The sequence below is a fragment of the Dromiciops gliroides genome, chromosome 5, assembly GCF_019393635.1.
Source record: "Dromiciops gliroides isolate mDroGli1 chromosome 5, mDroGli1.pri, whole genome shotgun sequence".
NCBI lineage: Eukaryota > Metazoa > Chordata > Mammalia > Microbiotheria > Microbiotheriidae > Dromiciops > Dromiciops gliroides.
Genome location: NC_057865.1, coordinates 16,568,738 through 16,595,246, shown reverse-complemented (window position 1 = coordinate 16,595,246; position 26,509 = coordinate 16,568,738). Strand labels below are relative to the sequence as shown.

The following is a 26,509-nucleotide window of genomic DNA, read 5'->3' as shown; positions in this document are numbered from 1 at the left end:
GGCTGGCTTTTAGTCTTGACTCAGGTCCCAGGGCCCCTTCCCCTCAGCCAAGGAGTCTGGAAATTGGGACAAATTTGCAGCACTTTCTATTTATTGTAATTCTTACCTCCAGAGCTTTTCATTTTTATCTCTTGCTCCATTCCTGTCTTCTAGGTCTCCATGTAGTGCTTGTGGAAATCCATCTCCCCACCTAAATCTCTGCCTCTGACACAAGCACTACATGCAGCCCTGATGCTGCTTGTGGCTCTGAACAAGCCACAACTTCTGTGACAACCTGTGAGGCCCCTCCCCTCTAGGCCTAAATCCCTGATCCCATTAAGTGTCCAAAGGCTGTCTACCACAAACAGGAGGCTTTGGATTTGTGCTGCATGGCCTCAGCAGAACTGGGACTGTGGCTTTCCAAACGCCAAGTCCCCAAAAAGAATGTAACTGTGAAAATAAAGACATTTTACACACAGACACAGACACAGACACACAGACTTTTGGTGAGGCAACTGGGATTAAGTGACTTGCCCAGGGTCATACAGCTAGTGTGTCTGAGGTTGGATTTGAACTCAGGTCCTCAGAACTGTACTCTAAAACATTACTTACCTAATAGCACTCCGTGGGACCAGGGAATTCTAGCTAAGTGTAAGGACCACTCTTGTTCATGGAGGACAGTTAACAGGATAGGCCCAGAGGGGTCCCTCAGGGCTGTGGTAAAAAGTTTTTAACAGTTAGTGAATATGGAAAGACCAGTTTTTAAAGGACCACCCTTTTGGGGAGGAGACCCATGGGTGGATGGGCTAAGCACGCCAGTCCGGCTGCTAAGCACTCCACTTCTGGGGTGTGAGCTTAAAAGGCAAGGAGAGACCGTTAGTTCGGCTCTCCTGGTTCGCTGGCTGTGGCACAGACAGACGCTGACTGGAGTTCGACTCGGCCGGCTCGCCTTTAGCAGCACGTCGGCTCTTCCCCCCCACCCCCCAAAGGTGGCCTTGGGTTTTTGGTGAGTTTTATAAGGAATATAGACTAAGCTTAGACTTAAGACTATTTGTTTTGTATTTCTACTTTCCTATCCCTCTAATCAACATCACCTTGTAATTACCTAACAATAAAAGCTCTAACTAGAGACCAGAGGCTTCTTCCATTTACTGATCTGGGAGATAAAATAAGGGAAACAGTTAAAAGGGGAGGTTAATGCTCTAGTATCCAATTTTAAATCTCACAGGGCCGAAGCCTATGGAATTGTGAATGACTTGGCCAAATTCCTGTTAGGGCTCAGAGACAGAGGAAGATTTTCATGAACTGACTGATGGAAAAGTGAAGGAAGCAGAACCAGTGCCACTGCACCAATTGCAGTAGTGGATGTGTGGGATAAGCCTCTGGGGACAGACGCCTCGCAGGCTGTTTGAGGCTGGTCCTGTCAGTCTCACTGGGTCAGTTCCCTGGCTACAAAGGCGCCACAGGCCTGTTGGGAAAAAAACCAAGTACATCCCCTCCCCCCCAGCCTTAAGGGGAACAATTCTTCAACGTTGTTGAGCTGTCATGGCACCCACTGCCCCACTCTGATTAGAGTTTAGAAAGAAATTTCTGCATGTAAAGGAAGAATATAAAACTATTTATTGACCACTGTTCACCAGTATTTACAATAAAGTAAACAATATACAGTTGTATAACATTCCAATGACTACAAAGTTATTTATTTTTGCCTGACTCCCACAGAGCCAAGCGACGGAAATACTCAAAAGGCTGGTTCTACATGGTGAAGGGATGGGGTGGGATAAAGAAGGAAAAACATGCACACTGAGAGTATAGAGACTACCTAACATGGGTGTGTTTGCTTCCCCATTTATGCCCATAGTTAGGAAAACACCCCCGCTGCAAAGGCCTGCCCTTTGGGCAGAATACTGAAGTTCCAGCAGATAGGGGGGTTACTACATGATTAAAAGAGGACCTTTGGTTAGTAAAATAAGATGGGACACCGAAGCAGAAGTCCGAGTCTCTCTGAAAATCAAGGCCAAAATGGTTCTAGTTCCACAGCATTTACCCATGCGTGCTTCTAACCTAGGACTGGACACCATCAATGATCGAGATGTCAGCTGCAAACAAGCCTGGTCAGCCTTCCCCAAGTCCTGGCAGATGGGGCTCTGACCCACAAGGCTTCAGGGAGAGGATCCCTTCTGGATCAATGTGGAGCAGCCTCCTGGGTGTATCTGGGCGCCTGAGCATTACTGCCAGCACTCCAGCCAGGCTGCAAAGGGCCCACATTATCATTCTGTTCCCTTTAAAAACAGTTAGTGTTTGGAAAAGTGAAGACAGGATATTTTCTGTCAGTCTGGAGGAACAGAACAATAATGGGAAATGGCTGCCTCTAGGTATAAAATGTAGCTTTTAATTAGTAAGTTGGATTTCAAGTGAAATGTCAAAATTCTACACGGACACAACATTTTCTTGGAGAGCTAACCTTAGGCATACATGGGGGCTAAACATTTCTTAGGATTCAGAGTAGTGACTACACAGAAGGTATTAATCAGTATTTATAAAAGTTTTTCTCTACTGTGGAGGAAGTTAATAATTCCATCGTATCAAATGCTCTTCTGTGATCAACGTTAAGTAAATGCAGAAAGCTTGTATTTACTTGTTCAGTTACCAGTGCTGTTGATGCAAAATAAAAACCAGCCCAAACAAAAAACAAATCAAACAAAAACAAAAACCTACTTAAAAACCTACCAACTCAGTTCTCATTAGATGTAGATGGTGCTCACACTGTTAACAAATCAAAGAATGCAACTGAGATCCAGATTGTATAATATATATATATATAAGCACATATATATATATATGTATGTATGTATATGTTTTAAAAAGCAACACCAATGATTATTGTGCTTCATCTTCAGGACAGGAGTGCCAGGTCAGCCGCTCCTCGTAGAAGGCGATGACTATCTGAGGGCATTTCATGTTTGCTTCCTTGGCCAGCACCAAGTCGGCCTCATCAGAATCTTTCCTGCGTAGATTGGGGGGGAAAAAGCTGGGTCAAAAAAAACCAAGCAAAACATTTGCATAATTTAAAATAGATGAATTAAGAGAAGATGATTAGGTTTCTAATTAAACCAGGGTGATGGGTCTCAGGGTTGTCAGGCAAACTGGAAACTCATAGGCCGGAGTCTCCTTGAGGTCTCTGCTCTGAGTTTGCTGTATTCCTGGGGTTTTCTCCCAAACTGAGAAGCCAGCACAGCCTATCTGTGCAGCTCAGTTCCACAATCTGAGTGCAGCAACAAACAGCTGGCTTCATATTCCATCCCACTGTTCCTTCCATAAAATATCAGACTTAAATGAATCTCAGCAGACTCAAATATTCTTGACAATGAAATAGAATTAAAAGACCTCCAAGAAATTTTACATTATATGATGTTGTTGAACAGGAGAGGTTTTGATTCACACCACTGAAGTAGTAACTAATATCAATGGACTCACAGACCCAGCCAAGTACTGAAGGTCAATTTGTTAAGCCTCAGAGCTTTAAAAAAAAAAGAGAAGGAAAGAAAAAGAGAAGTCATTGGTTTTAGCAAGTTAACCCCTACCACTAAAAATGAAACATGTTCAAACACAGATTAATTTTGTCAGGGATGCTTTTATTTGCACTCATTAAAACAACATATTCTCAAATAGTTCAGCCTTCAGCCTTGAATTTAAACAGCCAACATCTTAAGTGCTCAACCTTTGGCTACTTCCCAGCATCCATCCTCTCCTCTCAGGTCATTTCCTGACTCCCACCCATAAGCCACTCCTATGCTAAGGAGCAGCTCCCCTGGTAGCCCTGCCTCTTCTTCCACCTTTGCACTAACACTTGGCTAATCCCTTCAAGGCCCTGCTCAAGTCACCTTGTCCAGTAGAACAAAGAACTTCCCTCATGCAGAGTTTGGCCCATGGCTCAAACCCTTCACCTGACCCCTCAATACCCACCCAGGGTACTGGATGATCTCAGTACCTCCCAGCACACACGTGCATGTATGTGGTATCACGTGGGCTGCAATGAGTTTGAGATGCTTTCTTAGGGTTGGTTCCAAGAGCTTAGTTTAGCAAACATTGCTTTTCACTAACTCTCACTTTGGTCCTTACCACTTCATGAGAAACATCAGTTCTCCGCTGCTGTCTGTAGCACCAATGATTCGTTCTGGATCAAGGCCCCGAGCAAAGCCTCTCGGTTTGTCAGCCTGTTGTAAAAGGTTACAATGTTCCATTAAATTCTTTCTCCACACTGGCACATCTCACTCTAGCTTTAGAGAGAGGGGTGTTATCAGAACATCTGGTCCAAACCCCTCACTTGAGGATGAGAACAAAGCCCAAGAGCTGGGACAGAACTTTCTAAAGGCTTTGATCTAAGTGACTGAAGTCCAAATTCCTATTCGGTATCCCCCCCCCACCCCCGCCCAAAGCAAATTAGGCCTTGAATTGTCAGTTTAAAAAGATTAAAATATAAAAAATTAATTCATGATATGGATCATCTGTATGGCTGGAATTCAACACAGAATACTTCAACAGTGTATGCTGCTCTTGTTTGTCCTTCATTTGACACGGGGGTGATGCCACAACTTGCACTGAATTAGACTGAGGTGAGGGAGGGCCGTGCAAGGTCACCAGCCTCTCTCCTCTGAAGCCACCTTGGCCCAGTGGCCAGATAGACATCAGGATGGCTGGAGACGGCCTGATGTCTGAGGCTGTCCTGACAGTTCATGCAGTACCATTAGAAAGATACCCATGGCTTGATTTGGTTTGATTTTGTGGTTAGCGGTGGTTCAGATTTCAGACTGCCTTTTCCTGCCACCCAATCAGGGCCACATTTCATAGAACCACCTGGTAGACCAAACCTGTGCATCTCCCCCCACCTCGCAGAGCAGATGAAAAGGTAATGGCAGCCAAGGGAAAACAACAGCAGGTCCCTGCTCTATCTGGTGCACTCACTACATAAACCCCAGCTAGCTTGGGGGTCCCCAATGGGGTCTCATATAACTTCTCCATGGATGTTCTGGGACTTTTGGGGGACAATGTCTGAATCAGAGAGCCCAGGACAGCCAAGTCCAGGAGACTGTTTTGTACAAAGTGCAGGAAACTCCTTGGGCACAGCCACCATGAAAGGTGCCAACGTGTGCCCTCAGCCTTAAAGAAAATAGCTGCACAGATTCCTCCCCTGGCTCTCCTGCTAGCATAGGATGCTCACCGACTCACGCTTCTTCTTGGACTTGCTGTCATCCGACTCGCTGTCTGATAAGGACTTTCTCTTGGCGCCATCTTTTTCTTTGCCGGCCTTCTGAGAATTCAGAAACGCTTCAATCAACTCAGGACAATCCAAGTTCTCCTCGGGCTCCCACGTGTTGTCGGCACTGTTTGGGAGAGTCCAAGGTCACAGCCTCAGCAGACGGCCAGTATATACCCTGAGCCCAGAGCATCCATGGAGAAGACTCCTGCCTCTCCAGAGGTCCCCGTGTGCTCCCCACTAGCAGGAGTGGGCCAGGGTGGAGACCATTGTTAGCACTGAAAAGCAAGCTAGTGGCCTGGGCACTACACAAGACAACAGACCCCCCCCCCAGCCTCTTACTCAAGGCCCTAATCTTCAAACACCAGCCTGAGAGCTCACACACCCTCCAACGTATGCTGCTGAAAATCTCACATCCTCTCTTGAAGAGAGGCTGGGGGCACCAGCTGAGTCCTTGAACCACGGGTACAGCTCTTAACTACTTTGGGGAAGGCTGGGAGAGTCGAGAGTGCCACCCTCACCTTCCCCTCCCTACTCAGGGTCCTCAGGGAAGGAGGTCCGGCAGCCCTCTGCTCCGCCAAAGGCAATGATGCCCCATAGGCTCTGGAGGAAAGCAAGACAAATCTAAGCCACAGAAGCGTGAGGGGGAGAGGACTGTCACTGGAGGGAGGGTGCCAAGAGCTGCTCGAGGCCCAGATCCCACCCTTTGCTGGGCACTCACCCATGCCCCTCTGCCTCCTTCAGTGAATCAGAGAGAAAAGGGCCAAGGACAGCCTTGGAGAAGGCCCAGAGGGGTAGCTGTGTCCGGGCCCAACCCAGGGGAGGGAGGAGAAAAAGGAAGCCCCAGAAAGGGGAGGGCGGGATGGTGGCCACATGCCCTCTGCAGGTCAGACAGTGCCAGGGAGTGAGGAAGAGGTGGGGCGCGCCTCAGGATGGCCACAGGGAATGGCTCTCTGGGGAGGTGTTCTGGGAGCTCCTCAGCACTGGACAAGCGACGCTGGGGTGAGGAACACAGCATGGGAGGAGAGGTGTGGGCCGAGTCCACTGGCCACAGGGACAAAAGCACTAAGGCCACGGGCGGAGTTGGCTGCACAGGAAGACGGCTTCTGCAGGAGCCAGTTTTCCATGAAACCTGTTAAAGCAAGGAGCTAGAAGGACTGTTGACCCACAAAATCCCAGGGGCTCTCTGTAGCCACAATGGGGACACTGACTGGCAGGCTCAAGGGAGGCAGTGCCATTGAATGCTGTCCTCCCTGGGCAATGTAGGGCCCAGGCAGGGTGGGAAGTGCCCCCCCCCCCCCCCCGTGGGGTGTGTGCGTGCCAGGTACTGCGCTAAGTGCTCACAGATGTGATTTCAAAGGACGATGCATGAAAGACCCCACGGCAGAACAAGTTTCGGTAACTGGGTGAAGGCAACAAAGGCAAGAGGTCTCCCGGGGGTAGGCAGGGAGAAGAAAGGGGCTCAGGAGGCCGATGGAGGCGCTTCAGGCCTGTTGCTGATCCCCAAGGCAGATGAGGGTGTGGACCCCACCGAGAATGGGGCAGAGGAGCAGAAGACAAGGCAGCCAGCCCAGCACCAGGGAGACACAAGCCTCCAAGGCATTTCCTCTCCCAGAAGAGCCCTGGCCCCTGAACTATGGCCTGTGGCCTGAGGAGCCGCTCCCAGGAGCGGGAGCCTCCTTCCCACAGACTGAAATTTCAGGCACTGGGCTCACACCTGCCCCCTCTCCTTCGGAGGGCAGAACTATGGACCAGGCAATAAGCCCAACTAGTGCTGGCCTAGTCTGATGGCCCCAAAAGGCCACCTCTCTGGCCCTTCATGTGACTGAAGCACCTCCCCGTTCCCCAGCCCCAGGACCGCCTGCTGCAGGTCCTGGGGATGGGGCAGAATGCTGTTCTTTACGAAGCCCCCAGGAAAGCCTCCAGATGCCAGCCACACTTACAGCCCTCAGTCTTCAGTCTGCCAGCTCCCTCCTCCAGTCTCACTAGCATCTCTCTGGGGGAAAGGATCCCACAATTCTGTCTGCACACCCTGGGCACAGACGCCCAAACAGACTCCGCAGAGGAGGATGCCATACTGTGTACAGTCTGGAATATTCCCAGAAAACCACCCAAAGCCGTCAAATGGGAAGAAACATTATGATCTGAGGACAAAGCATCTGGGCCTCCCCACACACCATCAAGCTGAGGAGCCCCATCTTTCAATTAAGATGACAGTAAAGGCCAGCCACTGCTCCCACAACCGTCATTCTGACTTTCCCGGACCGCCCCCCCCCAATTACTAGTCACTCCACAGGTAACAGAAGTGTTTACTTTTTGTTTCTAACTTTTATGGCCCAATTGTTTTGGAAACCCCTAGGTGCCCTGTAAGTGCAAACTATTATTCATGCAGAGGTAAATTCTTTTTTTCTTTTGAGGCAATTGGGGTTAAGTGACTTGCCCAGGGTCACACAGCTAGTAAGTGCCAAGGGTCTGAGGTAGGATTTGAACTCAGGTCCTCCTGACTCCAGGGCCGGTGCTCTTTCCACTGCACCACCCCCCCCCCCCAATTCTTAGCTCTGGAAATGCCCCTGGCTGCTCCTCCCCCTTCAAAGAGAAACAGGAAACCTGCATCTAGCTTGTCCAGCTCATCCTCAGGGGCAGGGTTTGGGTTAACCCAGGGCCTGTAGACTCGAATGAAAGAATACTTTATTCAGCCCTAAGACCGATTCTACAGAGCCCTTTTCCTATCTGCCTCTGGGACAGAGAATGTCACCACTGGTGCTTCCTATCAGAGGCCTGGAACGATGACCTGGCAAAGACTTAGCAACATCAGCCAAGAGATGGAGAAAACCATCACCACAAGAGATCCTTCACCTTAATTCAGGTTAGAGGCTGTACAGATTATGAGTCTGTGTGGGTTCATTAAGAGCAGCCTCATTTTCTAATTGGTTAACAGGACCAGACTACGTCTGATCTGGTAAATGACAAGCATCAATAGGGGCTGAATTATTTCCCCATAATTCAGGAGAAAAGGGGCCCACTCGCACCTTTCAGTTTACTCACCATCCTCCCAAGGCCCCAGGGGGTGTCCCCCCCCCCAACCTGAACCCTGCCTTCTACCATCTCATGCACCCAGTACAGACCCTCTTTTCCACAAGCTGGCCGGGAGGGTGTCAGACCACCTCTCACTGTGCTGGCAGTGACCCTCCTGGGTGCAGGTCCCACCATCTCACCCCCCCCCAAGAAAAGGCTCCATCTGATCTCTGGCTTCAAACATTCCTACAATCCCGTTTGTGGTTGCTCCAAGCCCTCTGGATCCTAGGCCCTTCTCTCTGCTGATGGTGGAGGAGCTGTGGTGCTCTCTGGAGTGAGGGCGCACACTCACTGCCGGGGGCGCCTCAAGCAAGGCCATCTTTTCAGAATGCAAACTGACCAGGCTCATTACGACCCTGTGACCTCCCCCCTTTACAAAGATGGTGAGGATAGCCCAACTGAAGGGAGGCCACCCTTGCCTGTGGATTCCAACATGTGGAAGCCACAGTGACGTTACCATCACCCTAAGTCTCCCTGGTATGTTTCCTTTCCAACGCCCCGGAACTATCCTCTGAGTTCCCCAGCTGACTCTGGGCCCTGGCTCTCACCCCCCAGATCCAACTCCAGTGGCTAGAAAGTCTCTCTTGAACCAGAAGCAACCACAGAAATACCAACCTACCCATGTGCATGTTGTCTACCCACACCCCCATTCCCGGCCCCGTAAATGACGCAGACTCAAGCCAGGTCCTTGCTCTTAAGAAAGGGAGACACAGAGTGAGGGAAAGATTATGGAACTGGGCCAGGAAGATGGACATGGACTAGCTGTGTGACCCACGGCAAGTCACTGCACCTTAGAACGCAGCTTCCTCATCTCTAAAATGGGTACAAGAGGAGTGTCTCCCCCCAGGGCTGCTGTGCAGACCACGTAAACCCCCAAGCACCACAGCACAGAAGGTGAGCTTCCACTTCTGCAGCTGAGTTAAAAAGTATATTGTGCCATGGGGCAGCTAGGGGGTGCAGTGGGTAAAGCACCAGCCCTGGAGTCAGGAGAACCTGAGTTCAAATCCAGCCTCAGACCCTTGACACTTACAAGCTGTGTGACCCTGGGCAAATCACTTAACCCCAATTGCCTCACTAAAAAACAAAAAAAAAACAAAAACAAACCCCCACTATATTTACATGTAACTGGAAAAGAACAAAAAGTATATTGTGCCTAAAGGCTCAACAGGCCTGCTGCCCAGAGTGGATGGACAGACACCACAAATGGCAACCTTCCCTCATCTCCCCCCTTTGTGCCCATTGTCCCGGCTTCCCCAAGGCACAAACAGCTGCCTTTCTGACTCTAACTGTATGTATGTTCTGAGGGCTGAACACAAATGCCTGCTGACTGGTCTTGAAATCATCTGGTCTCCACCCTGAGTGGGATTAAAAACTTCAATCTACACTGAAGAATATACTCTGAAGTGGAGGCAGGGAGGGCTGGGGAGGCCAGATGATCCCAGGTCTGGAGGGGTGGATTCCCCTGGTGGTTACAGAGGAGGGACCCGAGGCTGGGGAGCTGCCCCGTCCTAGGATTTCTCCCTGGGCTGTTGAATTCTAAGCTCGACACCTGGGCCGTGCTGCAGCCCCTCCAATGCCCACGATCCCACTAGACCGATACTAGGAGGCAGCAGAAGAGGTGGCTGGGGTGCTGCTTACTCTGTGAATCCTTTCCATTTTAAGAAATATTCCACTTTCCCATTGACCACTCGCCGGTCCAGCACCTTTTCCACCACAAACTCCTCGGGCTCTGCTTCTTCCACTTTCTTACTCTTGCCATTCTGTTTCTTTCCCATCTTTTGCTAAAAAAAAGGAAAAGAAAAGACAAAAGACAAGAAAAGTCAAGTCATGCATTTTAGTTTCCTTGCTTCTCAATGAACTGTCATGGCTGGTTTACTTCTAACATGTGGTAGCTGTCCCAGACGAGCCGCCTTGGCAAGAGGATGAGGGCACCCAAAGGAGCCTGCCTGGCCAGCTGCCCCCCCTCCCCTGCCAGTTTGACCCCTTGTGGCAATTTGCAGCTTCCTAGGATTGTAAACACACATTTCTAATGCAGAGCCCCAAATAAAATGTCCTAGCAGGATGCACACAGACCAAACAGATGCCCTTTCTGTTTGAGAAACCAGATGTTAACTGGGGACATGCATGCATGTGGCCAGTCACAGGGCTGGTAACTGAATCAAGTGTTAACAAGAACTGTAGCTCAGCCCATGCAGGGTTAAAAACTCGATCCAAAATATAACCCCAAAGTCTCTAAGAGATAAACAAAGTGGGCAGTGCCTGGGTTAGAGCCCCCCCGCCAGCTCAAACAATGAAGTGAAAAGGTGACAGACACACTAGGTATTTCTGTTAACTTACAGAAACAAACCTATAAGGCTGTCACTCACTCTAAGAGCCCAAAGGATTTGGAAATTGTGGAGGAGGGGGAAAAAAGGGTCCTATTTCTCTGTCCCTTAAGAGAACAAGTCCTAAAATGGTGCCTCCAGGACTTTGGCAGGAACCCACAATCAGAGACAGCATCCTATTTCCTCAAGCAATCATACTTTCCCCTGATCATTCTTTTACTCAACTGAAACAATTTCCCCAGATTTTCTAATCAAACGTTCACTTTGTATATGTTTTCTTAGAAGACAATGGCTTCTGTGTTTTTAAAACACACATCGAAAACCTGCTGCTTGGTGGCCTAAGGCAAGCTCCCAAACATCTCATGAATGCACAACAAAGTGGAGCATCCCAAGATGCCAAGAGAATATCTTTTGGACATGGACACATCCATATGTGAAATGGAAGAGAACCTGGCACAGCTCAAAATGCATCAAATTTGTGATTCTTTAAGTCTTATTAAAACTTCCAAGGAGATGCCTAGGGTGAAAATCATCAGTACCAGGAGAAAATGAGCATGGATCGTGGTCCAAGAGCATTCTCCCTTTCTGGACACTGGGTGAGCATCAGGAAAAGTTAGGAATGGTTGAGGGAGTTAGGGGGGCAAACAGAGAAATTAGGAAAAGCCAAAAAAAGCGGATCAGAACGGAGCACCGACCCCCGACAGAAGACAAAACAAGTGCTGTCCCTGGAGATAACAAGGCAAAAGGAGGAACCCAACAGATGCAGAAACCAGAAGGAAGGAGACAGAGAAGAGCAAAGGCAGAGACTAGGCCAGCACGGCAGGCCTGATGCCCAATGAATGTCCTGGGGAGCTCCCAATGGTCTCTTCTAGAACCAGCCACAGCAATAAGCTTGGAGGCGTCTCCCTAGACTCCTCATCCACTACTCTCCTCTACCATGTGGAAAAGAAAAACCAACTAAAAAGCAGAGAGTGGCCCAACTGGCACTTCAATAAGGGAGGCCTCTCTTCCTAGGGCTTTTTTTGGGGGTGGGGGGGTGGACCCATAAGCTGCCCAGTGGCGGTCCTCTTGAGAAGACCAAAGCAAGGTGCACACCAAGTTTTGGAAACAAGTGTGTGCACAGGACTTTGCTGCCTTAAGAGCTAATTTACAGAGAAGGCAGTAAGTAACTCAACCTTTCCTCAGGTCCTTTCTGCCCGCATTCATCACCAACCCCCAACCCTGCACTTCGCAGACAGCTAGCTCTTTCCTTCATTTGTGTTTATTTGGCCACAAGATGCAGTCAATTCCAACAAATAACAACAAGGAGATTGGCTTGAGGAAGCCTAGGAAAAATCCCAGGAAAGAGAAGGCCTCATTTCGGCCCTCTTCCCAGAGACATCATAAATGACACCTAAGTGCTTGGGAATCCAGAATATTTCTGCTATCAATGTATCCCACATGGCATTTGACTCAAGTGTACAATCTAACAGATCACATCAATTCATCACCAATTGCCTTTCTTTAGTGTGAAACCCAAAGATTGCATCCAAAGCAAAAAGAGACACATGGTTTCACCTAAAAATATTACTAATACAATACATAACTAGATACAGTGGGAACCATAACTTTGAATTTCGTGATTTTCATGTGAATTTTCAATGAATATTCTTAAGGAAGTTTTGCTTTTGACAAGCATCAAATATGAGTTTAAGTAGATACAACCCTCTGCACATTTTGGTATAGAAATCAAAATACAAAACATCACGAAAAGGCCAGATACAAACACTGTATGTAGTGGGTAGAAAAGGCTGTTTTGAAATATGCAAAGGGATTGAACGCCCTTCCTTCCCTGCCCCCTAAAACGTTCTTAAAGAAAATTACAACCTGGCCGATAAACCTCCTTAGTTAAAAAAAAAAATAGAAGTGGTTCAATGATTAACTTTTACCACAGATTAACTGAGGAATAACCCTGCTTTAAAACTAAACATTCATAAAGGGATAACCAAACCCCCCCAATTCATCCTCACTTCAACTGAGGCTTCTCTAGAGAAGCCACAGCCAATCAGAAGGCTTTGAGGAATTCCATAGGCCCTTCTCAGACAGGCGGCATCCTATGTGATGGATACAGTAAGAAAGGATGCTAAAGAAACCCTGTTATTTTTTCAGAAGATACTATGTAACTGTTGCTTTATGTAGCTTCAGTGAACCTACCTTTCCTGCAAGACAAAAACCCCCTGTGTGAGATCAATTTCTCACTTCATCTAACTTGTTACAAAGTGACTTTCCTGTTGTTTTCCCTAACTTCAAGGTCTTTGGATGTGGCCTGAATTCTTATACTTGGGTAAAGTTGGATGTGTGTTTATGAACCACAGAGATGCAAAGTTATAATTTTTGTTGGGAAGGAGGGGGAGACTTGGGTTAATCCTTACATATTTTAGGTGCTTATTAACTTACCAATGTAGTTTTATTGGAGGCCATTTTTTATTGCAGACTTGAAGAGCTTTTACTAGAAAAATGCATGACAGTTAAAAGGAAGTTTAAATGAGAGAAAAAGCTGGTTGAATACAAGTTCGGTCCTGATTCCAACCCCCAAGTATGCAACACACATCTCTCCCTCTCTTTCTAGACACATAGCGAGTTTGGACCAAATCCAATGGAGCCCACTCGAATCTCCTGCGCATGTTACGAGTAGCACGCACCTAAGCCTCCATCAGCATGCTCACCTAAGCCCTAGCATTCGCAAACCTTCGTGGGGAGGGGGCGGGGAGGGGTCAGACACAAAGCCTGCTGTTTCTCCGGCACCCGGGGCAAGGAGCCCCGGGGGCTGCCCTGTTTGGCGGGGAGAGCGGGCAATGGTGCTCCCAATTGGAGATCGGGCAGATAACGAGTAGACCCCCCTGGGGCTTCCGAGGCCCCCGAGGGCTCCCAGCAGCCAGAGCCTTCACGTGGCCGTCCGACCGCCCCCATCCCACGCTCCCGAGGCCAAGGCCAAAGGGAGGCCGCCATCCAAGGCCAGGCCGCGATGCTGGGCGGACCATCGGCCGTCCCCAAGCCCCCTCCCGGGCCGCCCCCCAACCCCCGCTCCCGCCTCAAAGACCCCAGCGGGGGCGGGAACAAAGGCCCGCGGCCGCGCGGGGAACCGGGCCTGGCGCCGGATGCGCCGGTTTCGGCCCGGGAGCTAACGGGACGGGCCCGCGGGGCGTTCGTGGAGGGTCCCCGTAGCCTCCGCGGCCCCCCTCCCCCCCCGCCTGGCGGGGCCATCCGGCCCCGCTCCTGGCCGGCCCGACGCGGGCGCCCCCCGCCCGGCCCCGGGGCCCTAGGGGGAAGGGGAGGGGAGAGCAAGAAAGGCACCGACTTCACCGCCGCTCCGGGTCCGGGCCGCTGCTGCTGCCGCCGCCCGCCTGCCTGCGTGCGTGAGGGAGTTCGTGCCCTGCCCGTGACCGCCGCCGCTGCTGCTGCTGCTGCCGCCGCCGAGCGAGCGGGCAAGACGGGCCCCTGGGCCGCGGCGGGCGGGCGGGCGCGGCGGCTGCGCGGGGCTGGGCCGGGCTGCGCTGCGCGGGGCCGCCGCTGCTACTGCTTCGCTGCCGCTGCCGCTGCCGCTGCTGCCGCTGCTGCCGCTGCTGCCGCTGCTGCTGGGGCCGCCGCTGCCGTCGCCGCTGAGCGAGGGGAGAAGGAGGCGGAGTCCGAGGGCAGACCGGGGCGGGGCGATGACGTCAGGGGCGGGGCTCCAGACGGCGGGAACTGGCGGGGGGAGGGGCGGGAGGGGCGTCGGACCGCTGCCTCCGGGCCGCCCCGCGCCGAGGGCGTGGGTGCGGCGGCTCCACTTACCGTTGCGGGCCGCGGTGCGGTCCCCAGAAAAGAAGACAGGACTGGGGCGAGGGGGAGGAGGGTCGCTGCGGCTGTGGAGAGTCGGGCGGCCGCGCAGGCTCAAGCGGGGCTAGGCTAGGGTTCCGCCGCGCCGGCGTCACCGCTGGCGCCAAAACGCGGGCCTGCAGGACTTCCTCCCCACGGGTGGGGGGCGGGGTCGGCCACGGGTGGGGGAGGGGACCCCGGGAAGAATGGGGCAGCGGAGTCGGTACACTTCAGGCGGGCCGGACCCGAGTCGTGGCCCCAGAACGGGGGTGGGAGGGGGGCTGGGAAGGCGGGGGGAGCCGGGGTGGGGGGGGTGGCACCTCGGCTCCGCGGCCCAGAAGGAGCCCGTCGCGGCCCCGGGGCGGGGGCGGGGGCGTGGGCTGTGTTAATTTCAAACTGCGCGACCGTTTCTCCCCCGCCCTGCGCCGGGGCGGGGGCCGTGCGCAATTCTGAGACGCCCTTTACGCCTGCTCGAGCTCTGCGCCCGGCCCCAGGCCACGTGGACGCCAATGGCGCCAGGCACCGCCCTGCGGGGGCGGGGTACGCCGTTGGCGTAAGGCGAGCGTAGCCCGGCCGCGCCGTTGGAGGCCGTTAGTGCGTCTGCGCAGCCGCACTGACGTAGGCGGAGGGGGAAGACGCGTTGGTCGGAGGGAAGGTTCTAGAAAAGCGGCAGCCGCGCGAGCGACAGCAGCAGTCGCAGCAGCCGCCGCCGCTGGAGTCGCCGCCTCCGCCTGTTCCTCTCGCTCCTTGCCCTCCACTCCGACCGCCCTCGCCCTAGCTCCCGCCTCGGACCCTGCGCCCAGCGGCCGGCGGCGGTGTGTTTTCCCGGGTCGCGGCACGGCAGCACCCCCACCGGCGCCAGGACGAGTCCGGTTCGCGCCCGTCCGCGGAGATCCCTCTCATCTCGCTCGGCTGCGGGGCCCCGGCCTGACGCGACCAACGCCATGGAGGTGAGCCCCAGGGAAAGGAGGGGGGCGCGCAGCGGGGCCGTTGCGGGTCCCTCCGGAGCTGCTCGCGGGCCCGTCCTCCCCCTCCGGGCCGCGGGCGCCATTTGCCTCCGCGCGGTGGGGAGGTGGGGGAGGGGCGGCCGGCCCGGGGAGCCCTCAGAGAGGCCCCGGTCAGCGGAGAAGCCCCGCCGGACGCGAGCGGGGCCCGAGGCTGCCGCCGGCCCGCTGCCCGGCCGGGCCCGCCGCTTTCCCGCGCACGGCCTGGCCGTTTGGGCGGCGGCGGCGGCGGGGGGCGGGGGGAGGCGCGGCCCCGCGGCGCGCTCCCGACGCCGCGCCCAGCGCCAGCGCCGCCATTTTCCCGAGCTCTGCCGCTTGCGCCGCCGTTGCTCCGGACTCTGTCCTCTCCCCTGCCCGGTCCCGGCGCTCCGGCCCGGCTCCGTGCGGGTGCTCTCGGCTTATCTCGGCCCCCTGGCCCGCCGCTCCGCCCGCCCGCTCGGCCCTCAGGCTGCGGCGATTTTTCCCCAGCGAAATGGCGCCATCGCCCCCGGAGCGCGGAGGGAGGGCGGCCGCTAGGGACCCTGGCGTGAGTGGGGGCGCTCCCCGGGTTCGGCCCGGTCCGGGGGGAGGGGTGGGCGCGGGGCCTCCTCGGCGGGGGCCGGGGGGAGGGGGGGGAGCTAGGAAACGGACTGCGCCATCCGGGCCCATCCCCCCCTTCCCTCTCCCCCTGCTCCCTCCCGCGCGGAACCACGTGTTCGGTAATGTACAAAGGGGGGGGGTGGGGCGGCTGGGGCCGGGCCGCTCCGGGGCCTCGGGCTGCCGCAGGAGAGCCTCGCTCGCTTGCGGGCCCCCCTCCCAGGGGGCCACGCATTCCGGCCCGCGCTATCCGGAGGCCCCGGTTCGGTTAAGACGGTCCGTGAAGGAGAAAAGGCTTGGAGGCGGTAAAAGTGCCGGGAGAGAGCAATTAACGGGATTGGGGGTGGGGGGAGGGGGTAAAGGTCCAGCCCCTGCCCCGCAGCCTCTTTGGTTCCGACTCGATTATATCCTTTTCTATGCTTGAAAATTACATTTTCCCGTAGAAGGGGGGAAAGGTAACTCCGGATCTTTAGCTATAAGGAAGGGGTAAGTGTTGTACTGGCCCCCAGCAGGCAGGAGGTGAAGCTTCTCAGTCTTAGACTTGGTTTGCTACTAGTCCGTGCACCACCCCGTGTGAGGCAGGCTTCGAGCTACGTAATTAAAAAAATATGCCACGTAATAGTTCACAGATACAGCTTAATAAAAACCAGGTTTAAGGGTGAATTTAGTTTCCTGAAGTAGCCTATTCTACTTGGGAGAACCCAAGCTTCTAGTGGTTTTTTTTAAAAAATCATTCTCGGGTTTGGGACCACACACTGTAATTAATCTTGTAGTAAACCCATTGAATTTAAGACTGAGAGCTTTATTTCTACAAATGAGAACTTTTTGGCCAAGGTCACAAAAAATGAGGGGAGACTGGCCCTCTCCATCTTCCTGTTCTTTCTTTATACCTACCACGTGGCCATTCCTTAATCATGGCGGGTAGTCAGTTCTCTTTTTGAGTGTTAACCGCTTTTTAATCTATCATGTGCCAGTAAGAATGACTTAAGCATTTGAAACATCACAGTCATTTTTGACACATTAAATTCTAATTTTAAAATGGTTTTGCAGCCGAAAGTAGATATTTTGGATAAATGAAAAAAGGATGAAACAAACAAAATGGAAGTTATAATGAACGTGCAGTTGGACGTGGAAACGAAATAACTACGAAGCTTAAGAGCTGAATATTGACATGTATTCTTTTGCTAAACTTAGATAACTTTTTAAAACGTGACCTTTCCTTTTTACTGTTTTAAAGTCTTACCATCTTATTTGAAATTGTGCTTCGTTTATTTGTTGAACTATTTAATAAAGACCCAAATCTGAATAGTTTCTAGGGAGTTTTGTCAGGAATTTCCACAGATATTTGGCATTGTGCTTTTTAAACGATCTAGATCTAGTTTGAGACTTAGGTGAAGCGCTATTTCCTCCAGTTGTCCTGTTTGCCTTTGAGATGGAGTGTGAAGCATTTTCAGGTTCTTCTAATACTGCCTATTGGCAAGTTGAAGTTGCAAAAATCAGACAACTTTAAAGCATTCAATGATTTGTTACTAGAGCAGAAATACACTCTAATTCACTTGACTAACAGTAGTCAACTAAAATTGTTTTTAAATCCCACCTCAAGCAGTTTTCATCTGTAAGACAGCAACATATGTTGTAGGAGTAGTTTAGGATCAAATGCAATAACATTTTTGGAAAGCTGTAAAGAAAGAGTTATTCAAGGTTAGAGGCTGCTAGGACTTATTTTGGGGAGTGGTATTGAATATCAGATTGGAAGGTACTAGCCGCCTGTGTCGTTTGTTACTTTTCCCACCTAAACTGGTCTTCAACTTAATAATGAAAGGTGGCCTTTTCAGTTAATTTATGGCGCACACTTGGCCCGTCTTGAGATTTATTGGAACCATCGCTAGGGGGCAGACGAGATAGAAATAGAGATGGAAATTAATCTTCAGCTATTAAATTACGATACTGGTACTAGTTTTGAATACTCCAAAAATACAAACCTTTTCACAATACCAGTAACTATAAACATCTTAGTCATAGGATTCAAAGTTTCCGTAGGAAATAAGCATTTAGGAGTTTTATAAAGTATTACATGAACCTGAATATCAATCCTAACGCTGTTTCCTGTATTTGTTTGGCAGAGAGAAAAGGAACAGTTCCGTAAACTGTTTATTGGAGGCCTGAGCTTTGAAACAACAGAAGAGAGTTTGAGAAACTACTATGAACAATGGGGGAAACTCACAGACTGTGTGGTAAATTGTCTTTGAATTCCTACTTGCCAGTGCAAACATTAAAAACCAACGATTGGGGCAGCTAGGTGGCGCAGTGGATAGAGCACCGGCCCTGGAGTCAGGAGGACCTGAATTCAAATCCGGCCTCAGACACTTAACACTTACTAGCTGTGTGACCCTGGGCAAGTCACTTAATCCCAATTGCCTCACTAAAACAAAACAAAACAAAACCAAAAAAACCAAAGATTGACCTATTGAAAGTAGGTAATCCCAGGTTGTCTTTAAATGATAGTGTCAATGGTCATTGTTTTTCTGCTTTCTAGGTTATGAGGGATCCTGCCAGCAAAAGATCAAGGGGATTCGGCTTTGTAACATTTTCATCTATGGCTGAAGTGGATGCAGCCATGTCTGCAAGACCTCATTCGATCGATGGAAGAGTGGTTGAGCCTAAGAGAGCAGTGGCCAGAGAGGTGAGCAGAGACAGGCTTGTCTGAGGTCTAACAAGGTTAGGAGTCTTCAGGACTCCACCGGCTTTCCCAGACTTTTCTTTTTAAAATATCTTTTCTGATAGGGTAGGACGCTGTTAGATTGGTTTGTATTGTCTTTCCAATAGTCCAATGCCACAAGTTAGGGTGCAAAAGGCGATGTACTACCTACTTTAATTCTGATGAAATGAAATTGTACGGTTTCCGTTAAGATAATGTCTTTTATCAACATTACCTCCTAGGAATCTGGAAAACCCGGTGCTCATGTTACTGTGAAGAAACTGTTTGTTGGTGGAATTAAAGAAGACACTGAGGAACATCACCTTAGAGATTACTTTGAGGAATATGGGAAAATTGATACTATTGAAATAATTACAGATAGACAGTCTGGTAAAAAAAGGGGCTTTGGTTTTGTTACATTTGATGACCATGATCCTGTGGATAAAATTGTATGTAAGTAAATTACAATCTTTTTGTTTTCTATGTAGTGTCTTTGGAAAATTTTTGCTGTGTTGCCCTTTTGCCTTTTTAAGCATTGAACTTTTCTCCAAATTAAAAAAAAAGAAGATAGATAATACAGGATGCTGGCTGATTCTTACATTTTGAACCTTGTGTTTCAGTGCAGAAATACCACACCATCAATGGCCATAATGCAGAAGTAAGAAAAGCTTTATCTAGACAAGAGATGCAGGAAGTTCAGAGCTCTAGGAGTGGAAGAGGAGGTAGTGCTGCTCTTGTTTCCATCTGATTCACTGCTGTTGGGTGTAGGAAGCTCTGCTAATTGGAAGCTGTTGTTTGCAGGAAACTTTGGTTTTGGGGATTCCCGTGGTGGTGGAGGAAATTTTGGACCAGGCCCAGGAAGCAATTTCAGAGGGGGATCTGGTAAGTTCAGCTATAACGATGCTTACGCTACAAAAGTGCTGAATTTCAAAAAGGGATTTGACTCTGCCAGTCTAATAAGTATCCCATCTCCTTAGTGTCATGTGACTATTTGTATGCTCAGTAAGAATTTGAAGTAATGACTGGATATGCATTAGGTCAGTAGCTCTGCTTAGGACTCCCTGGGATCAAGAAATGGCCTTTTAACTTAACTAAAAGTGCCCTTGCCCTTTTAGCCCAGCAGCTATTGAAATGAATGGAGATGAACATTCTATTGGTGTTAAAATAAATTCCTAGAACTTAAGTCTTAATCTAAGAAATCTTTCATATGATGAGTTAAAATTAAGGATATAGATATTTTTGCATATTTAAGACTCATTAGACATTCTACATCTGCATAGCCTTTAGTGGGTGAAAGCAGAATTACAAAACATAGACTGAGAAGATAAGATATGTATGTGAAGATATGTATGTGTTAAGAGTCTGGAAGCGGAGAAGGGTGTGGGGAAGTCTGCAAAGCCCGGTACACTTTGTAGCTCCTGGAGTACTTGAACCTTTTTTTTCCTTCCCAACAGATGGATACGGAAGTGGCCGTGGATTTGGAGATGGTTACAATGGCTATGGAGGAGGACCGGGAGGTTAGTTTAAAGATGGTGGTGAGGGGGGTGGGGGTCCTGCAAAGAAAAAGACCTTTTTTTTTCTTTTTTTTTAAGGTGACATTGCTTGTAGGTAGGCTATGTTCTGACCAGGCTTTCCCATAACTGCTTTTTTCCCCAACTAAGTCTAAGTATTTTTTTGTAAGGTTTGAAACTTAACCATCCTGATACTGTTAAAAGAGCCCCATCGACCAATTCAGATGTGAATTATTTTAGTGTGTGATTTAAAAGAAAATTCTACCAACCCATGTGACTGAGGTTTGGATGTTCTGTATTCCTGATACTTGTATTTACTTTCTGAGCCTGAGCATGGCTGCTGCTGTGACAAAACTTGGTTTTCTTTTGCATATTGATATAAGGCTCCTGAGAAGAGTCCATTTGTATTACAGCTGTAGCTTATTTTCATCCTTTGTATTTAGGACATGTTCTGTGATCTGCCATGGATTAGTGTCCCCCAGATAGTCTTTTTCTGCAAAGATAGTCCCCCATTCATTTTACATTTGTTAACAAATTTCTAATAGAAAGCTTTTAGCTACCTTTAGTGTTTTAGGCTTTGTTTTGTTTTTTCAGCTGTAGGATTTCATGGTAAATGTGCAAAGTGGTTCTTGTAGAGTATTTGTCTAGTGCTGCATCTGGCCTAATTCTAAAAAGTTCATTTTTACACAATGTGTATTTTTTAAATGAGTTCAGCTTTTGAGTTATTTTACATATTTTGGTAGGAAACTGTTATTTAGTATTAGTTCTTTGTGCTTTAGATAATGTACTAGAGAATGACAAACTCAAGATTTGAAAGTGTTGGAATCTGGATGTTTAATGCTTCTTAGGTGGACAATATTCTAGTCAAAAATCCAGAGCTGAGTAGAAAGGAATTCTAGTAACTGGAAGCCAGTACCCCACCCCATTCCCACCCCTTTTTTAACCCTTTACTTTGGGGAAAAACATGCCTATTCTGCTGACATCTGGTAGATACAGTTGCTATCCTATCCAAAACAAGGAAGGTGGTTTGTTTTTTTCTGTTTAATTTTATTTGGAGGGCAAGGGAAAAATTTCTTAGGTGCCTATTATGCTTAAGAGCAGAGATAACACACACAGTCACATTTTCTGATTTCAAAAGTTAACTAGCAAACCTTCAAATAGCCCTTTGTTGTAGATGGTATGCTTCCTCAGATTGAAATTCTGACTTTGAAGATATTAAGCAATTACTGAAAGGCTTATTTTATAATAGGTGGCAATTTTGGAGGTAGTCCTGGTTATGGAGGAGGAAGAGGAGGATATGGTGGTGGAGGACCTGGCTATGGCAACCAGGGTGGGGGCTACGGAGGTGGTTATGACAACTATGGAGGAGGTAATAAATTCATGTGAAAACTTTATGTGGGGAAAATATGAATTTCAGATTTAAAATGACTTAACACTTGAATTTAACATTGTCATTTTAAAAGTGTAGAGAGGTATTACTATTGTTAATTTTTCGAGGTTTGTCTTGTAAATATTTAAGTTTGTGTAGTGCACATTTTAATGTTAAAATTTATTTAGTGTACAGGGCTACTATACTTTTAATTGTCTCTAATGTTTAACAGGAAATTATGGAAGTGGAAACTACAATGATTTTGGAAACTATAATCAGCAACCTTCAAACTATGGTCCAATGAAGAGCGGAAACTTTGGTGGTAGCAGGAACATGGGGGGACCATATGGTGGAGGTACTGAATATAACTTTAACCTCTCTAATAAGACCTTAAGTTGTAAGCAGGCATTTGTGTCATGAAATGATTTGAGTTCTTGGCCTCTTTTAAAATGAAGTCTGTCTTGGAGGCCATTATTAGAGCTGAATGTCTTCTGTGTTTCCTCACTCTCTACTGCCCCCATTCTAAATGTTGGGTTCCAGAAAAGATGTTTGCTAAAAGCAGTCTTTTCATGAGTCAGCAATTTGAGAAAGGAACTGACTTCCCTAATGTGAAATCTTAAAACTATCAGGGTCCTAACACGAAGGCCAGACCACTTTTTTTCGGTAAAGAAACCCTGGAAACCCTGATCTGAACAGGTAGCTTCCCACTTTGACTTGTGGCAATTAATACTCAAGTAACTGGCAGAGGTAAAAAAGAGCCCCCTCAACCTCAACACTGGAAAACCCTGATCATTTATAGTAGATGGTGGTGACGTTTTTTGGAGATTGTGATAAGTATGTATGTGGAAAGGTTCCTCTGAAGTTTGTGCCTAAATGTAATGAGTTAGGAAGTGGCTTTAAAAACTGAACTCATGATTTTCTATTGGAAGTAAGAAGTTACAATGTTGTTTGCTCTAAAAGTTTTGGCAAATATACTCATTGAAGATAATGAAGCTTATTTCCTCTTCCTGTCTCGATTTTAGGAAACTATGGTCCAGGAGGCAGTGGAGGAAGTGGGGGTTATGGAGGGAGGAGCCGCTATTGAGCTTTTCTGCCTGTTTGCCATGGGTAAGTCAATTTTTTGAGAGTACTACGATTGCTATTTCTCTTGGGAGACCTAGCTGCAGGAGTAAAAGCTTTGTAGGTTCATGTTATCTTTCCTTTAAAAACTGGTTAGCTGGATAATTTCATAACCTATTTTTTTTTTACTCTTTACTTCTGTTGAAACAGGCTTCACTGTATAAATAGGAGAGGATGAGAGCCCAGAGGTAACAGAACAGCTTCAGGTTATCGAAATAACAATGTTAAGGAAACTCTTATCTCAGTCATGCATAAATATGCAGTGATATGGCAGAAGACACCAGAGCAGATGCAGAGAGCCATTTTGTGAATGGATTGGATTATTTAATAACATTACCTTACTGTGGAGGAAGGATTGTAAAAAACACAAAAAACACAAAAAAATGCCTTTGAGACAGTTTCTTAGCTTTTTAATTGTTGTTTCTTTCTAGTGGTCTTTGTAAGAGTGTAGAAGCATTCCTTCTTTGATAATGTTAAATTTGTAAGTTTCAGGTGACATGTGAAACCTTCTTTTTTAAGATTTTTCTCAAAGTTTTGAAAAGCTATTAGCCAGGATCATGGTGTAATAAGACATAACGTTTTCCTTTAAAAAATTTAAGTGCGTGTGTAGAGTTAAGAAGCTGTTGTACATTTATGATTTAATAAAATAATTCTAAAGGAAATTGTGTAATTATAGACTTTTTATTTTAAAGTTAAGGAGGGGGTAGTATATAATTAAGTCCATTGCTAAGCTATTGTTACATATGTAAATTTTAATGCTGATCAGAAAAGTGTGTTGTCTGCAATTCATCAGGATAAAAGTATCTAGATAACTGAAGGGATATCTCTGCAAAGAGAAACACCTTTTTAGATCTTTTAGATGCTGCTTCTTCAATGCAAGGAGATATCCCCAGCGAGGTACTCTTCCAGGGACACAGGTCTAGTACAAGAGAACTCTTGACGGCTACTAAAATCAGCCGGTCTTAAAAAACTGAGCTGTTTCTACAAAACTTTTAACTGCCGTAGTTTTAGAAGGATGCCATCGAAAGCTGAGGGTGTGTAGAGAAATAGTTCTAAGCTTCAGTTAAACTGCTTTAGGTAAGATCTTATTTACTTTTCCTTTCTTAATTGTTCCAAAACAAGATAAACTAATACTATTATGACAGTCTACTGTGTCAGTATAGTGATTATTTATATGTAGTTTAACATAGCAATAAATTGAGTTAACCATTATCAACTCAAATAATTTTGTGAACCCTGTTTTCCAATATATTAAATTGACATTTGGGGGCTCTTTGGGGCTTTGGGGGGAGGGCATTTGTTTTTGGGGTTTTTTTGATTTTTGGTTTTTTTCTCTTCATTATGAAGATTCTGGTACTTTAACATATCATTTCTTTCCCTGCTGGAATTTAGCATTGATATGAACCAAGGACAAGCATTATCTGCTGCCACAGGGACTGTAAAGTGCTACCTTTCAACAACTGAGGCAAGCAGGTGATCATTAAATAAATAAAGCTTTTCTTGGGGTTCCTTCAGTGGTGAGCAAAAAGGTAGACTTCAAAAAAATTCAAGAAACCATGTGATGATATCCCATCTTGACACTGATTCTCAAGTCACAATGAAGGAAAGAAGTATCTCTGAGGACACCTTAAAGCAGGGTTTCTCCCCCCTCCCCCCCATAACCAAATGCCTAAAAGTTTTCCAGTTATGTGTCTTGGGATATGTCTGTGGTGTATATAAACCATGCGTCTTTTCCCATATCCCACACAGCACAAATGCAGTTGGATTAACCGGTAGCAGGCAGACATTCTTCTAATACCGCTGTAGAAGTAGATGATGTAGGGGGCTTTCCATTTTACACCTATAGCACTTGGAAAGTTTCTGTGATTCTACACTAGGCTTTATTGCCTGTGATGGGATATATGACCATCAAGAGATGACTAGGTTCTCGGCAGTCAACCTATTCAAACTTCCAACCGCCACTGAGATGATTGCTAGTCACTTTGGAGCACACGTTGATAACCCTCTTCAGATACTTCTTTTTTCTTTGGCAGGAATGTGTCTTGCTGCAGGTAACTAATGAAGAAGTGGCCAACCACAGAATGTCTCCAAGAAATCAGAAATTCTGTGCCATCTGAATATATTTCTGTTGGTGCCTTCACTTTTAAAAGCACTTTAGTTGAAAGGGAAATGTATTTGGATGATAATACAAAACGATTAGTTCAAATCATGGTGATGACAATTGTCTGTAAACATGAAAAATTCCACTTATTAGCCAGCATTAAAACTGTATGGTATTTTAAAAGCAGGTTTTGTGAACAGACAAAGGTGACCTTTTTTTAAAAATTTTTAAAATAAACATTTTTGTATCCAAGTACTTTGTGTGATGATTACACACACAATGTGTGCATTTTTTGTTTCATAGGCTTGTAGCTGTTTAAAAGAAATGCTGCTACTCCTTAAGTCTTCACTTAAAACCTTCACATTTGACAAGAATGTGGATTCTGTTTTGCTTGTATTTTTAAAAATATTTTTAATCATTAGTTTTTCTGTTTACCTGGCTTTCTTAATGTTAGATGACAAATTCTAACTTTTCAGAGAAATTGCTCCTTTAAAACCTTTTGAAACACCAACATTGTGAATCACTTCAAGTTTACCTGAACGTTGTAATTAGATTTGTACTTACAGAATGTCAAACACTTGTTTGAAAAACTATTCTTTACCCTCCAAGGTCAACTATCAATGTGAGAATGTATAACCCAGGACACTTGCTGGTTTTTAATAAGGTGTACAGGGGCTGGGTTTGACTCTGCATTCTAGTCATTGCTAGAAATCATTCTGAGGGGTCAATGCAGGCTCCATGCACAAGTACAGTACATCTCAGGTTGTGGGTGTGCCCTCCTGTTCAAAATACACAATGGAAAACAGATTGGGGTGGTTTGGTTGTGGTGTGCCACTGGAGGAAGGCTGGGAGAAAACTGACCTGCAAAGAGTATAGTTGTGAAGGGGGCATATGTGGAACCATGTGACTGGGTGGATAAAATGGTGTCTGGTATAGGGCTTTCATGTAAAACGACCAATTGCTGTACAAGGAGAAAGTGCCCATTACTGTGCCATATTCTAAGATCTCTTTACCCTTGTGTTGATGGACCTTGCCTGAATGATACAGCAAATGAACTTTAACTCTGGAAGAGAAACATTTCAAATAATCTATCTAAAACATGCTCAAAGGGAGGTGATAAGTATTTAAAATTCATGATTGCTGGAAAGCAAAATTTGTTTTTGTGCTTTTGACATTTTAAGCAAGTGGGCCAAGTTGTCAGTAGTGAGCCAAAATAAGTGCTGGGACAAAGGGCTTTTCTGATTGAATGTTTCCAAAGCCATTCACATGTATTTTTTCTTTTGGTCATAATTAGCATCTTCCAGGTTTGCCCAGGAAGGAGTGTCTTGGCAGTTCTAAATTAAAGAGAATCATTTTGCTTGTGCCCTTCATACAGATTTGAGCAGCTGCTTTTAGGGGTGGGGCCATGATATTGGGCTTCAGAATCTCATGGTGTTTTAATGCATGGGGAGATGCCAGACACTAAAGGTTTTAAGTATTGCATGAGACTTGACCAAAGTGGACACATTGGAAGGAAGGCCTATTTCCTTAAGAAATGGAGATAGGTTATTTTTGTTTTGCTTTTTTGCTGGGCAAGGAGGGTTAAGCAATCTACCCAGGGTCACACAGCTAGTAAGTGTCAAGTGTTTGAGGTGAGATTTGAACTTGGGTCCTCCCGAATCC

The 26,509-nt window shown here is 47.5% G+C and overlaps 2 protein-coding genes across 6 annotated transcripts; one reads left to right on the top strand and one right to left on the bottom strand.

Moving 5' to 3' along the window:
- Positions 1-1,574: 1,574 nt before the first annotated feature.
- Positions 1,575-14,594, bottom strand: CBX3 (chromobox 3). Of its 2 annotated transcripts, none has more exons than XM_043966610.1 (6): positions 14,446-14,594; positions 13,072-13,123; positions 9,950-10,092; positions 5,201-5,363; positions 4,102-4,196; positions 1,575-2,986 (listed from the first exon to the last, which is right to left on the bottom strand). In XM_043966610.1, the coding sequence occupies exons 2-6, from the start codon at positions 13,093-13,095 to the stop codon at positions 2,860-2,862; spliced, it is 552 nt and encodes a 183-aa protein (XP_043822545.1). In that variant the 5' UTR covers positions 13,096-13,123; positions 14,446-14,594; the 3' UTR covers positions 1,575-2,859. The 2 variants fall into 2 exon arrangements, with proteins under 2 accessions (XP_043822545.1, XP_043822543.1); XM_043966608.1 differs by lacking the exon at positions 14,446-14,594 and adding an exon at positions 13,973-14,135.
- Positions 14,595-15,090: 496 nt separating this feature from the next.
- Positions 15,091-25,099, top strand: HNRNPA2B1 (heterogeneous nuclear ribonucleoprotein A2/B1). 4 transcript variants are annotated; one of them, XM_043965926.1, is made up of 12 exons: positions 15,798-15,999; positions 18,173-18,283; positions 18,586-18,732; positions 18,990-19,200; positions 19,368-19,469; positions 19,549-19,629; positions 20,202-20,264; positions 21,508-21,627; positions 21,860-21,982; positions 22,650-22,734; positions 24,139-24,211; positions 24,780-25,099. In XM_043965926.1, exons 1-10 carry the CDS (start codon positions 15,946-15,948, stop codon positions 22,709-22,711), a joined length of 1,074 nt encoding a protein of 357 aa, XP_043821861.1. In that variant the 5' UTR covers positions 15,798-15,945; the 3' UTR covers positions 22,712-22,734; positions 24,139-24,211; positions 24,780-25,099. The 4 variants fall into 4 exon arrangements, with proteins under 4 accessions (XP_043821862.1, XP_043821861.1, XP_043821860.1 ...); XM_043965925.1 differs by having other exon boundaries at positions 24,139-24,219; XM_043965927.1 differs by lacking the exons at positions 15,798-15,999; positions 24,139-24,211; positions 24,780-25,099 and adding exons at positions 15,091-15,419; positions 22,897-23,408.
- The last annotated feature ends 1,410 nt before the right edge of the window (positions 25,100-26,509 follow it).